This window comes from Passer montanus, unplaced genomic scaffold (genome assembly GCF_014805655.1).
Source record: "Passer montanus isolate IOZ18808 unplaced genomic scaffold, ASM1480565v1 scaffold9, whole genome shotgun sequence".
Classification (NCBI taxonomy): domain Eukaryota; kingdom Metazoa; phylum Chordata; class Aves; order Passeriformes; family Passeridae; genus Passer; species Passer montanus.
Window position 1 is genome coordinate 16,803,642 of NW_024374367.1, and position 14,573 is coordinate 16,818,214.

General features: G+C 52.3%; 1 protein-coding gene across 2 annotated transcripts in view; it reads right to left on the reverse strand.

The window, feature by feature from the left end:
• Positions 1–14,572, reverse strand: part of SRGAP3 (SLIT-ROBO Rho GTPase activating protein 3) — a 76,322-nt gene extending 61,750 nt beyond the window's left edge. For both annotated transcript variants that reach the window (XM_039734387.1, XM_039734386.1), the window contains exon 1: positions 14,442–14,572. In XM_039734387.1, coding sequence (XP_039590321.1) covers positions 14,442–14,508 — 67 coding nt within the window. In that variant the 5' untranslated portion in view covers positions 14,509–14,572. The remainder of the gene's footprint in view (positions 1–14,441) is intronic.
• Position 14,573: the final 1 nt, after the last annotated feature.

A 14,573-nucleotide genomic window follows, 5' to 3' on the forward strand; every position in this document is an offset into this window, starting at 1 on the left:
AGTGTAACCAGGACAGCCCCAGACCACCCATAATCCCAAATCAGTTAACAGACTACCCCTGGGAGAACAGAAGAGCCCCCCAGATTTTCAGCTTTAAACTATGGTCTGGTATGAGGAGAAAGAATAGGAAAACCAAAGGGCTGTTATTTGTCTCTAATGAATTTCAGAACAATACTTATGAAAAACCTGTTAACAGGAACCAGGCACTGCTGAGAATCAGGGAAATCATGGATTATAACACAAACACCAATTTCAGCATGGTAACCATCACCAATTACAAAAATCCCATCACCAAAAGCCCACATCAATGTGGTACTAACAATCTGAGCTAAGAGGTCAAAGAACATTCAGAGATCTGGAGGTAAAATGGGAATGTCCCACCTCGCTCCCATTGCCAGACTAGCTCACCCTTATGGAAAATCTTTTGTTACTATGGTGACGGGAATCAAAAAAAACTTAGATCCATGTAAACACAGGTTTTCCTGCACAGATTGCAGCATTCTGTACTGACACTTAATCCCAATTTATGAATTTTCAGTTATTCAGCCAACCAGAAAAAAACAAGTGATTATTCATAAATATAAAAGTTAAAGTTCATTCCTAGATAAATCACAAACAAAAACAGGTCTGAATTTCTCATATCAATTATTCGCAATAACCAATTCGCTCACCTCCAGTACTTGCCAAAACCCAAACACACTAATCTCAATTACTTGTTTTAGGGGGCCAACTCCTCCCTGTTTTCCCCATGCTGTATTTGTTTACATACGTATGTAAACAAACATACGTATGTCTGTGTCTCCTCCCCTCTGTGGGCCACACACAGAGTAAACAAGGAACAGAGGCTGTTAGTGAAGGCTTCTGAAATTCACTATATTCAGCTTTGAACTGCTGGCCCAAGGGTGAAATCAGAACTGACTCATAGTGTCTCAGTTCTTTTTTAAGCTGCAACTCAACATTCAGAGGAAAACTAAAATAGTCTGAAACAGTTTCAGCTACCAGATCTGATGGTTTTTATCTCCAATGTCCCGACACCAGCCATTCATTTTTCTCCTTTTTTGAGCCTTTTCAAAGCTGAGTTCCAGGAACACACAGAAACCAGAGTCTCGCACCCCAGGCATCTTCCACCTCCTCTTGCCTACATGAGCCCTACTCTGAGACTACAGCTTCCAGGGAGGAATCCAGTCCTGCCTCGATTATCAAACAGGTTTCTGGAAGATCAGGAATCTGCCAGCATCCCTGAGGTGGGGATCCTGCAGTCCGGATTCCCACGGCTGTTGCAGCAGCCAAAGGGCACCGAGCACCCACCCGAGCGGCACCCACCACCAGCCCATCGCAGCGTCCAGGCTTCCAGCCCAGCAGGGGTGTGCATCCCTCTCCTGCCCAGCTGCCTGTGCCCAGGGCACAGCTCGCCCGGTGCCAGGCGCAGCAGGCACTGTGCTCGTGGAGCTGCTCTGCAGCAGCACCTCCAGCACAGGGCACACACTGCCCTACCCCTGCCTGGTCTGCACAGCGTTCGGCACTCTGATCTCCAGTTCCCCGTCCTGCACAGCACACCCTGCAGCACAGCTTTGGTAACTCAGCAGCAGTCAGGCCCCACACTGCTCTGGCAGCGCTACCAGGCAATCCACGAGCAGATGGATGTATTTGTAAATAAGGCAGAGCAGTTTTGTCAGGCTGTAATTGGTTTTAGAACAAGCAATTCCCACGATGACAAACAACAATCAAAGAGCCCCACGGTGCAACACCAAGCAGGCAGCACTGAGGGACAACAGCACAGGGGAGCAGTGGCAGTGCCATCAGAGGCACGGGTGGCTGCACCTGGACAGGCCTTGCAGAGCAGGAGAACAGCCAGGCTCAGCCAGGGTGATCCCAGAAGCCGAGGATGTTGGGTGTCCAGTGAAGCTGGAGCCACAGCGAACACCCTGGCAATTCAGAGGCTGCAAGGACCAGCTGTGCTCCTGTCATCTGGATGCAGGCTGACAAAGAGCAGACGAGCTGCTGGGAAACCTGAGACTTCACACCGGGGACAAGGAGCTCTTCCCAACAAACTCTGGACACATACAGCCTGGGGAAGACCCCAAAAAGTGAAAGAAGAGGACGCGGAAGGTTTTTTCTTTCTTCCAAAGGTGTACTGCCACCATGAATCGCTGCAGGCTCAGTAGTTAGCTTGGTGACCATAAATGTCTTTTTCATTGTCATTGTGATGTACGCCACAGACAAGGACACTGCAGCAAACTCACAGGGACAATGTGACCAGCCTCCAAATTCTTGGCACACCAACAAGACCACACACGCCAGAAACCAGCAGGGCAGCCAGGGTTTGCACCCAGCTCTCACACAGTCAGGGAAATCCTGGGGACACAAGCTGTGACTCTTGCCATGACCAACCACCACTAAACCCCAATGAAGGTTTAATTCTGAAGTTACTCTCTGGCTTTGTGACCTGCAAAATTACTTCCTTCCATCCAGAGCCTTGAGAAAGGTACACCATCTGCTCCAGGCTCCTCTCCCATGCACACAGATGTCTCCTGCCTGCCCTGTTCAGGCATTTAAAAGCAGTAGGCAGCTACATCAACAACGCAGTCCCAGGGATGCATGAGTACATGCTGTGTGATTGGGAGGACAGGCAAAGAGTGTGCAACTCTTTTTTCCTCTTCTTCTCACTCCCCCTAAGTTTGGAGCTGACCTCTCCCACGGAACAGATTATTGTTATTTCAACAGTGCATCTCACACTGCCATCCTGCAGAACAATGGCTACATGAGTACTCTTTGTAATGATTTCACTTCCAGGGGTTTAGAATATGACATGTTCATTTACAATATGTTTACTTAGTATTTCTTTAGGAATTGTAGCAAGAGTAGGTCAAGAGCACACAAGCAGGAAAAAACATGCAGGAAAAATGCTTTTAAAGCCATGAGTCACTCAGAACACGATCCAGCAAGGATGTTAAAAGAAACAAAAAATGCTTTGAAAGAACCTACTGAGAGTCTGATTCCCAGGTTACTTGATCTATTCCAAATTAAAATTCTTTTTTGCCACACTTCCTCAGGCTCTTCCTGAGCTATTTGAAAAATCCAATTACAGTGGAGATCCTGATTTCCATGTTCATTTATTACCAGAGTAGAAGCCCCATTCACTTTAATGGTAAAAAAGATCAGGGCAATAGGAAATCCCCTACAAAACATTTAATGTATTTAAAGGAAAATAAAATCAAGAACGATTAAAGGAAAAGCTGGCAAAGCACAAGAGTTTCTGTCTGTGACTGCAGAAGTGAATTCCAAGTGGCCTGAGCAGGACGTGGCCCCTCACTGGTGCAGCTCGGTGCAGGCAGACCTCTCAGCTCACAGGGCCCTCGCAGCACCTGCTGCAACGCTGCCTCAGCACTCCCTGGAGCTGCCCAGCCCCATCCAGACACAGCTCACGCTCCCCAAGGAGTGACACGACAATTTGTTCCCAGAGCTCTCCCAGGCTGTCAGGATTCCTGTACACCACCTCAGGAACCAGCAGTCCCCATCCCCGAGGCTGCAAGCCCAGGCTGCAGCCTGCTCCCTCCCGAGCTGCAGGACATCTCCAGCACGTGAAGGCAGGCACTGTGCTGGGGAACATCCACCATTTCTGCCCCACAGACAGGGCAGCACCTTGTCCTGCCCCAGGCAGCAGCAGCAGCAGGGTGACAGCTCCCCCAGCCCAGCTCGGGGTCCCTGGGCTCCCCCAGCCCAGCTCGGGGTCCCTGGGCTCCCCCAGCCCAGCTCGGGGTCCCTGGGCTCACCCCACAGGTCACTGCACGGGGCAGAGGCTGGGCCCCACTGCTGCCCTGCTCCCAGCACTGCCCTGCTGCCACCTCACCCCGCCTGCCTTTGGAGGCACTGGGAAAGCACAGCCTTTAATGCTCTCAGCTGTCTTGAAGCTATTCCACTGGTATTACAGACATGCCAGGGTCACCAAACCCAGTGGCCTCTCAGAGCATTGCTCCAATGCTGCAGGTGAAACTCTAACATATCCAGTTGTGTACTCTGCACAGGGAAATTTGTTCTCTGATCTCTCCAGCAATCACATTCCACCCTGAAGCATGATACTCACTTGTGCTGCCTCATTGTACATAATATTGATGTAGAAGTACTCAGCCTTTTGGAAAACATGCCCACTTTGGAACAGAAAAAAAACATTAGACCAAACAAAAAGCCAAACAAAAGCAGCCCACAGTCCTCCAGCCTGCAGTGGCAGAGTGGCTGCACTAGCTGCCATGTGCAAACACCCTGCTGGCGGGCAGGGAGCACCCAGGGGCACACACCTGACTGCTGAGCCCTCAGAGTGACAGCCAACAAGGATCTGTACCTGCAGGAAGGGACATGCCAAAGGAGCAGTTCCCCCGACTGGTCCTGCAGGAGGGGTGGGTGTGGACAGGCTTCAGCCACTGCAGGATGAAGAGCAAGGTGAAGGATCACCGTAACTCCTTCCTAGCACTGCAGGATCCCTCACGTGAGCAGGGATTTTGGCACATGATCCCAAGGGCATGAAGCACCACAGGCCACAGTCCACAGGAGACATCCCACCCACACAAGAGGACTTTGTTAAACCCACAGTGACATGGTGGACAGCGGCTGAGTGTATTTTCAAATTAAACTCTGTCTTTTGGCCAGAGCAGAACTTCCCCAACATTTAAGGGGCATTTAGGGCACACTGTCCTTCCAGAGGAATCAGCACACTCTCCCAAATAACAGAGGAGCAAGAACAGGTGCCTACAATAACATTTTCTTGGGAGGCCCAATGCATCCTCATCAGCTGGGGACATATCTCCTTGCAGGGGCAGTCCCTGCTGGTCAGTGGCCCACGGCACCCTCCCAGAGACATCACTGAACAGACATCCATCCCCACGTGGCTCACAAGGCCAGGGATCCAGCTCCACAGTGACCACGGGTCACCTGCTCAGCACCAGCATCACTCTGGAGTCACTAATCAGCTTTTGAGGGCAGGCAGGAGCACTAGATGTGGATTTTAAGAAAAAGCTAAATATACTCTCTGCTGTTGGCAGGATCATCTTGCCAGCAGCATTTCCTCCTGCACTAACTGAGCAGCTAAACACGGTGTTTTTCACACCATTCCCATCTTGTCCTAAGCCACAGCCCACTGATCCACACTGCATTGCTCTCCAGGGCAACATTCCCAAACAGGACTTGTCTGCACAAGGCTTTTCCTCCTGACCATCACTCTCTGGCAATGCAGCTCCCACCTTCAAGCTCTCCTGCAGCTTCAGTCCCACTACACTGCCAACACTGCAAAATGGCAGCAGGACTCCATTCTCTCCAGCTCAGTACAAGTCTGTATCTTCAACATTCCCACACTAACAAGCTCTCTTGAATGAAACATCATTTAGGCTTTTCCCAAAGATCAATTAATGTGTTTTCACACAGAGAAAATCTTCAGTTGTCTCTGAAGTCTTTGCCAACACAAAAGCTCCAGGCTGCCACACCAACAGTCTGATCTCTTGTCCTTACTCTTCCATGAGTCCCAAAATCTCAATGATTAAGGTGTCATGAGAGTCCCATTTCCATGAAGTACAAAAAACGGGAGTGGAGATTTAAACACAGACGCCTTTCCAAACCCAGTCCATTCAGAGCCAGGAGGTCACCAGGGATGGCCAGGACAGCCAGTGCTACCTACTGCAGCCAGGCTCTGAGCCAGGGCTTTACACTGCCAGTGATGGTCCAAAGCACTCGCTGTGTGAGCTCCCGTGCATCCCAGCTGCTGGCAGCCACAGGGCTACACACACAGAAAGGTTCTGGAAGGCATTCAGCTGATGAGGGTACCCAGCTTGCACCACAGGTAGAGTGGCATTGAAGCATTTTCAATCCTTACCAACACCCGTGTTATTCCCATGAAGCAACTACTGATTCATCAGCACATTTCACAGAGAGAAAAACTTTGCACACATATCAGGCCAGCAACCTAAAGTTATCAAACTGATGATCTGGAGCTTAGATCTGTTCTCAAGATCATCTCCTCTTAAAGTTCCACACGCACAACATCCCCTGGGGCTCTCACCGAGCCTCAGAAGTGCCTGGAGACCACAAACGACTCTTCAAACAAACAAAGCAGCAAGACCACAAACGACTCTTCAAACAAACAAACAAAGCAGCAACACTCCAGCAGCAGCAACAGAATGGATCCTTGGGCTGTGCCACGGTGAAGGAGAAGCCACTACACTTCAGCAAGTCCATGACAGGGCCTTCTACTGCAGTCCTGCTGTGTGCAACACTGCTCCACAAAGCTGGACTAACAGATGAAGACAAGCCATGCAAAACCAGGTTCCCTCTTCCCTTAATGGGAATCATGAAAGTCAGTCCCCCATCCCCTGAATCCTGGTCACTTACACGTCTGTATCCTTCTGTCTTCCTAAATATTTACACTCGAAATACAAGCCTGGTAAAACAGCACCAGCTTCACCCCACCACTGCAGCTCGCTTGGCTGTCTCCATAATCACCAAAGCACCAGGCACATGGATAAACTCCCTGCCCTGAGGGCTGCAGCCCTGAGCACTCCCAGAAGCAGCAGCATGGAGAGAATCCCAAAGAGCAGCACTCCCCCTGCTCAGCCAAGGAGCAGTGTCCTCTCCTCTCCCACTGATTCAGACACGGAGACCACTGAGCTCCCCGCTCCTCCAGCAGCAAGCTCTCAGCTGTCCTGCACACCTGCCACTGCTACAAGATGCAGCAACGTTTCCAGAGCTACTTTGGGAAGCCAGACGCATTCCAGTGACTGCCATCTCTTGCCACAGACACAACTGGTCCTCCCAAAGGCTGAGGTGAAAAAGTTGAAAGTTTTTTTACCCTCTTCAAAACTATTCTCCAACTTCAAAGGCAAGAAGAGCAACCAATACTACTGCAAATTCTTGGAAGCTGCTGGACACAGTGCGGCTGTGAAATTTTCCCAAACTCTGCAGTTTCCAAACCAATACCTGCAGCACCACACAGAGAACCTCCTTGAACATCAGCAGAGCTTCCTAGCCAGGAAAATACATTTGGAAAGCAGATAGAAACACTTCTGGGAGGCAGATTGTTCAAGGCAGCTCAACAGCACAACACGTGTAAGCAAGAGACTGACAGCAGTAGCTGTCCCCCAGTCTCCCCAACCCCTGCCAGGCCAGGGGTTCCCAAACTGGAGAACCCACCTAGTACAGACAGACAGACACACCACTCCACAGCCACGTGAACACCAGCCAGAGGCACTGCTGCTGCTCCCCTCTGATAATGCTGTGCCTGCAGAGCTGACTTTGGGACCCACCTCCACAAGAGGCTGGGAAGCACCAGCTTCCTCTCTGGGATTGTTACCACACCTTTTTTACATGTCTTTGTTGGTAAAACAAAGGGGAATATTTAAATTAAAGAGGCTTTAAAACCTCTCCTTCCCTCCTGCCCCATCCTACCAGCTGTCTCCTCACTGCTGAGTACCAACAACCCTGGGAGGAACAGCACAATTTTGGGATAAAAGCTGGGCTGTATGTCCCCGGCTGCTGCACTGTGATGGGGCCATTTCTCACGTGAACTCTAAAGGCAGGCTGCTGGAAAATCACAGGCATCAAACACTCCCACAGCACCCTGGCAGTAAGGGACACACAGCCCCACACACCGACTGGGTCCTGCCAGGGAGCACACCACAGCCGCATGAACTCCCTCACCAACTTTATTTTGACACTCCACTTCCTCTCTGAAAATTGCATGTTGCAATACACTGTTCAGTGGCTGCCTCTGTCCAAACCACTGCCACTGCCTCACAGAGAGAAAAGGGAGGCTAAAATAAGTTATCTCAGGGCAGTTTGTCAGGGAAAAGTTTACAAATCAGGCTCTCAAAGATGTGAACAGCGTAAAGTGCATCCAATAACCACAGGCCCAGAGCAGGAGCACGGGGCCAGGGCTGGCAGCCCTAAGGAGGTCAGCAGTGACAGGCAGAGCCCACATTCACCCCACATCACCCCATGGACTCACTGTTCACCCGTCTCCTGAGCTCAGCCACTGCTGAGGCACACGCAGAGGTGGGGCACACACAGCTCAGCAGTTATCAGGAAGGAATATTCACTTTTTCAGGAGGAGGGCTTGCTGGCAGCTCAGCAAAAGCCTCCTGGGATCAAATCGCAGTCAGGAGTGCAGAGCCACCCAGGCTGTAAGAAAGGGGAGAGTCCCTGATGCCAGCTGGAGCAGCACGAGGAGCATGCCCGCACACGCCGCTGAACCCTGGCAGCCCGAGCCAGGCGTGGCCTGGGTCACCTGTGTCACCTGTGTCACCTGTCCCCTCCATGCCAGGAGCCTCCCAGGGAGCAAGGGCACGACCTCAGGAGGTGACTGCTGCTGCCACGCGTGGGAGCTCCACAAACAGCTTCTGAAACCAAGCCAAAGCCAGCCAGGAGAAAACCTGAGAGCTCCGGGGGGACAGTCCTCCCTCATCTTCCACGGGCCAGCAAACGGAGAGTAAATCCTGCTCCCGAGAGGGGATAAAACTGCACACAGCACTTACAACATGCCACCTCACACAGGCTTATAAATATCTGCCAAGCACCTGAAGGGCATTTGGTGCTGCACTCCAACGGCCCTTAAAACTCTTCACCTGGAACGAGCACCGGCCACGGGCCTTGAGTAAGTGTTCTAAGAGGGTTTTATTGTTATCAGGAGGACAGGTAGACTGCCTAGTGCCAGCTGCACACCCCGGCACCTGCCAGCTACCAGGGAAGAACACAGCCAGGCTTAGAGGATGAAAACACCCTTCTTTGGTATTAAATCACCTGAGAGCACGGCAGGACCCAGCTGCTGCCACCAGATCCCTGCCCTGGGACAAGGCGTGGCCCGGACACAGTGCCCACAGCTCTGACCTCTGGTTGTGCAGACAACAGGAGGAGCTGCTGAGGATGGATGCACCATCCCAGAAGCACCTGCACGGGGCTGGTGGTGGGCACTCAGGCAGGGGCTGCTGACCCAGCTGAACCATCCCAGCCTCTGCTGAAGCGCTCAGGACTTGCACTTTGCAGGAACATCTCTGGTAAATCCAAACTGATTCCATTAGAAACTGACAACTGATCTTTATTAGGACTCACACCGAAACTCCCTGCTCTCCCTGCACACAGGCTGCCCGGTGCCCAGAGGGCTCTGTGAAACCCAGCTGCGGGGCCAGGCTGGCAGACCACGGAGGAAACACAGCAGGGAAGGGGTGGTGACAGCCTGGAGCAGCTCTCCCAGAGTCTCACAGCAGAAACCAGATCAGATTCACCAGGATTCTCTACCTGCTGCAGACAGCTCCACCACAGCCAGCTGAGCTGTACCAGGCACGCTGGGTGCCCTTGGGTGACACTTCCCCACGTTGTTAGGCACAATTAAGCCAACAGACGTTTTCTATCTGTTTCTGTGATTAATACTTAGCAGTTTCCCTCCAGCCTCCACAAAGGGGTGCAACTTTCCCTCTTGCACTGAACCATTTCATTGAATGAGCTGTCAAGTTCAAGCCTTGATGCCTCTCCGGGCTGGGAAGCAAAGCCCCTGCCCTGAGCAAACCAGTATCCCAGAAAATTATTTGGCATGGGAATTTTCCAAACATTTTCTGAGCAAAGAGGGCAAGAGGTAGGAAAAGAAAAAAGACACAAAATAAGGGATGCAGTTACGGCAACAGAAGAAGTCAAAGGAAGCTAATGGGCAATGATAAATTAACCTAAACTTCATGAAAATGAGAAAGAATACATTCCTTTTCTTTGGCCCAAGTCTGCAAATCCTTTTAATGTTTTTAGATGCTAAAACCATCTAAACTCTAGTTTTATTATCAATTTTAATTGCTTAGCAGCAACTAAGAGCCACAGAAGTCAAGGAATCATCCTTTGCCAGCATGCAGCCAGATGCACCATTTGGAGAGCCCCACCTCCAGGATCACAAAGCATCCTGTCACCTGCCAGTCACACCACACAGTCTGCTGCCAGCAGCAGCCAGAGGGATCACACAGGGGCCTGTGTTTTGCCAGGGTTAAGGCAAAACTGCAGGAAGCAATACAAAATAAAACAGCCAACCGACACAATGAACAATTTTCTGCAAGATTGCCAGTGCTGGACCATAGGCAGTTGCATCTGCATAATTAAAACTGTTTTGTTTTGCTGCATTAAAGCCACAAATCAGGCATGTAACCATAATGAGGGAGACATTTATTTAGATTTCTGGCCAGATCGACCAAAAAAACCCCCAAAACTGTACGTCTGAAAACAAGCACTTTAAATTGTGCATCCAAGGATCTGCTGTGCTCTGTATTCCGCAGGCAGCTGTCATGTGGCAGTTGTAAATCTGCAGCCATATCTCCATTGGTGTTTATTTTTAACACCACCACTCCTGTCTGCAAGGCTAAGGCAATAAGAAAACCTGCCTCCTGAAAGTATTCTTAAATATTTTCTTTCTGGTACCAAGCAGCAAGCATCTCCTGCCAGTGCTGGGGCCGGCTCTCCCCTCTCCGGACAGCTGGAGGGTGCAAAGCAGCAGCAGCAGAGAAGGACAGAGGCTGGGTAACGACAGGAGAGACCGCACCGTGGGCAGGAGCCTGCCAGCGCTGCGTGTGTGCAGCAGAGGTGAGGGACAGGGCTCCGTGCTCGGGCAGGCAGCAGCCGCTGCAGAGCTGCAGGAGCTGCAGAGCTGCAGGAGCTGCAGCCGCCAGCAGCCATCACGCACTCCCACTCCCAAAAGCAGAGTGGCACCGACCCAGAGCTCACACGGCCCTGTCAGCCCGTCACCAGCCCTCCCAGGCGCCCAGGAACAGCGTGGGCAGCAGAGCAGACCCACACGCACCCCACACGCCCCCGCTATCTTTCCAGGCATTTTCAGGACAACTCCTTCCCACCGTGAGAGGAGCAGACACAGCTCTCCAGGGAAGGAACAGAGCCATCACGGCCAATAAATCACCCTGTGCATGAAGATAATTCCCAGTTCAACGCTCCCCCTTCCAATCTCACTCCCCACAGGGCGCGTGGGCTCCTCGATTGCTGGAGCCAGGCTGCAGCACCCACAGGGTGGGCAGGGCTCAGCTCCCACCCTGCAGCCACTGACAGCCACCCCGAGCCACCCCAGCCCTCGCTCTAATGCCCAACAGCCAGAGCCAGAGCCTTCAGCCAAGCTTCCCCGAAAGCAGCCTCAGTAACTTTTCCCCCTCCCTGCCACGGCAGGTGCCTTGCCAGCTCCTGTCTCTGGTTTGAGGCACCTGAGGCGCTGCTGGCACATCACAGCCTCACCCAGCGCTGCTGGCACCTCACAACAGCAGCACCCCGCCCGCTCCCAACCCCTCTGACCTCCTCTTCAAATGCGTTTCCAGCGCAGCTTTGCTGGGGTTACTTCTCTTCCACGCACGCTGACATACGCCCTGCAGCTCACCCGCAGGGTTTTGCACCTTCCTCCCTTCCCTCTTCCTGTCAGTGCCGTGGGGACAAACACTGTGTCACGTTCAGATTCAAGGCTCATCTCCGTAGCATGAGATCACTGCTTCAAATTTTCATCTATTATCGTCTCCATATTTCAGCACTTCTGTATCAACACCTTGGTTGTTAGTACCCCTTGCCACCACTTCTGCTCTTCTTTATCCCTATTTCTCTTCCATTTTAGTCTTTCTCTGGAGGTCTGGGCATCTGTCTTCACGAGGGTAGCAAGGGATTAGATATGAACAGCGTAATGACTTAATCCTTGAAGAAAATAAACAGGATATCTGGGATAATGAGGTAGTTTACATCAATCCTTCAGTCAAGCCAGGAGAGACCACACTGTGCACAAGTGGAGGTGGGTGTTCATGGTCACTGCCACGCCTCAGAGAAGGTTTAGATGATCACAAACCCATGTCCAGCTGGCACACGCACACTCAACACACAGCTGAGCACAAAAAAGCCCTCTCCTTCTGCAGTGCATCCTCAGCCACCAGCCCTCCTTGCTCCCTACAAATGCAGTGACCAACTGCTGTCCTGCCTGCTTGGCCACGTTTGTTCTCATTGCCCCTATTCAGTACCTCGGCCACCAGCCCTCCTTGGTCCCTACAAATGCAGTGACCAACTGCTGTCCTGCCTGCCACGTTTGTTCTCATTGCTCCCATTCAGTGAGGAAGCACAGGCCACGGCAGAGGATCCCTCTGAACCCGCATGCCTATCCTCCTCCAACAGCTGAGCAAGGTGGGAAAACCAGGACCACCCTGGTCCCACAGAGAGGTGCCAGCAAGTGATGGCTCCCCAGTCACGCTGTGAGGACGGGAGCCCTGCATCCCACCATGGTCACCCCACAACCACCGGGGGCTGTAACAGAGCAGTGTGTGCAGGGATGGAGCTGCCACCTCCCCCAGGGCAGCAGCACACACGGGCCTTGGGGTGACTGTGCCCAGCTCTGCCCAGCCACAGGCACACCCTCTCAACACAAGAATTAGCCTCTATTCAGCTGAAAACACAGAGCAACTACCCTATATCAGGAATCAGACATTCCTGGAGGTGTAATTATGCACAGAACTGTACCAAGGAAATTATTACTGTCCCATCAGCAAACTGTCTGCACTACAGCTGCCCCAAACGTGATCACTGTGGTGTAATGTAACACCCTCACACACACTCCAGCATTAACTGCCTCACATATGGAAACCATGAGGCTGCAGAAGCCAGGCCAAGAATGATCATGGCCCAGGAGTACTCCAGTCACAAACAACAATCAGAGTAAAACACTGGAGACATCCACAGCAAAGCTCTGGGAGCAGCTCGGCACCAGTCCTGCCCCCAGTGACCCCTCTGCACCCTGAGCACCCGAGGAGCAGGAATCACCCAGCCCAGGACATCTTTGAGAATAACACAAAACCATGGGACAGTCTCTAGGAACAAATGCAAATCCCCTCCCATAAAACGAACAATACCACAGACTAAAAGAATATTTCATCTGCTTAACTGCAGGGTGCAATAACATCAATTTGCCCAAATTACACACAAGCAGAAAGGTAATTGGCACCGAGCAGGGCGTGTTGTGACTGCTCCATCACTCTCCGAGGCCAGCTACAAAAGCCTGAAATTCACGAAAGTAAACAATGGCACGAAACCAACAGCCAGCCCCTTCCCCAGAATCCCTCCCTCTGGCATCGCGCTGCCGCATTGGGCAGAGACTTTTCCAAGCAGAGTCTGTGCAGCCCAGCCATCACCAGCTGAGCTGGGATCTGGAGAAAAATGGAAGCTCTTGAGTTTGCACAAGCACAAGTTAATCCACAGAAAAGCTATTTTACACTTTAATTAACCATGTCCTGGACTTAAATATAATGAAGTGGTGAACACATATCTATACAGAACAACTCAGTGGAGAGAGAGAGGAGCTGGTTTTATATAATAGTGGGGGGACTGAAGGAGGCAATGCAAGTGAAAGGCATGAAGCAAGCAGCTGAGAGTATCCTCCGTCTGAAGGTGGGAAAAGGAACTGTCATCAGCTAACAGAATTAGCAATTATCGCAGTAAGGAGCTGATTTATTAAGTTATCCAGAAATGCCCATTACTACAGTTTGGTACCAACAGGAAAATGCCTGTGTGTGCAATAGACAGAAGGGTAACTGGCTCATTTCCCCGGGTGTGCAATGGACAGAAGGGTAACTGGCTCATTTCCCTGGGTGTGCAATGGACAGAAGGGTGCACTGCTCACTCCCCGGGTGTGCAATGGACAGAAGGGTGCACTGCTCATCCCTTGTGTATGCAATGGACAGAAGGGTGCACTGCTCACTCCCTGGGTGTGCAATGGACAGAAGGGTGCACTGCTCACTCCCCGGGTGTGCAATGGACAGAAGGGTGCACTGCTCACTCCCTGAGTGTGCAATGGACAGAAGGGTGCACTGCTCACTCCCTGAGTGTGCAATGGACAGAAGGGTGCACTGCTCATCCCTTGTGTATGCAATGGACAGAAGGGTACACTCGTTCATTCCCTGGGTGTGCAATAGACAGAAGGTTTCACTCGCTTATCTCCCTCTGACTCCAACCCGCTCAGCCCTTCCCTGGGCTGCAGAGCTGCCATGTGTCACAGGGTACAACTTTCCTTCGAAACAACAATTAACTTGGAGTCTGGGATTTGCTGCTCAGTGGTCGCAATAGACAAAACCCCCAGTTTTATTCCTCTCCAACACCCAGGAAGGCAGCGCCTGCCGCACAGCTCCGCACCCCGCACCACTACCGGCACTTGCATAATAATGACTGCGGGCCTGGAGGCGAGGGGCCGGAGCAGAAGGCGAACTTCCTTACATAAGGACCGCAGGATCGATGCCCTCCGCACCGGGAGGCCGCGCACCGCGCGGGGCCCCTCAGCCGCCGCTGCCCGCTGAGGGCGGCCCGGCCAGCGCCGCTCGGCGCAGCCCGCGGCCGGAGCCGGCCCGTCCCCGCCCCGCCCCGCACACAAAGGCGGCCCCGCCGCGCCCGCACCGGCCCGCGCTCCGCACCTTTGACCTGCGCCTCGTAGTCGGCGATGATCTCTTTGTCCTTCTTGAACTTGCCCTGCGCTGACATCGTGCGGGAGGGCGCGGGCCCGCGGCACCGCCGCGCTCCGCCGCCGCCGCCTCACCCGGCCGCGG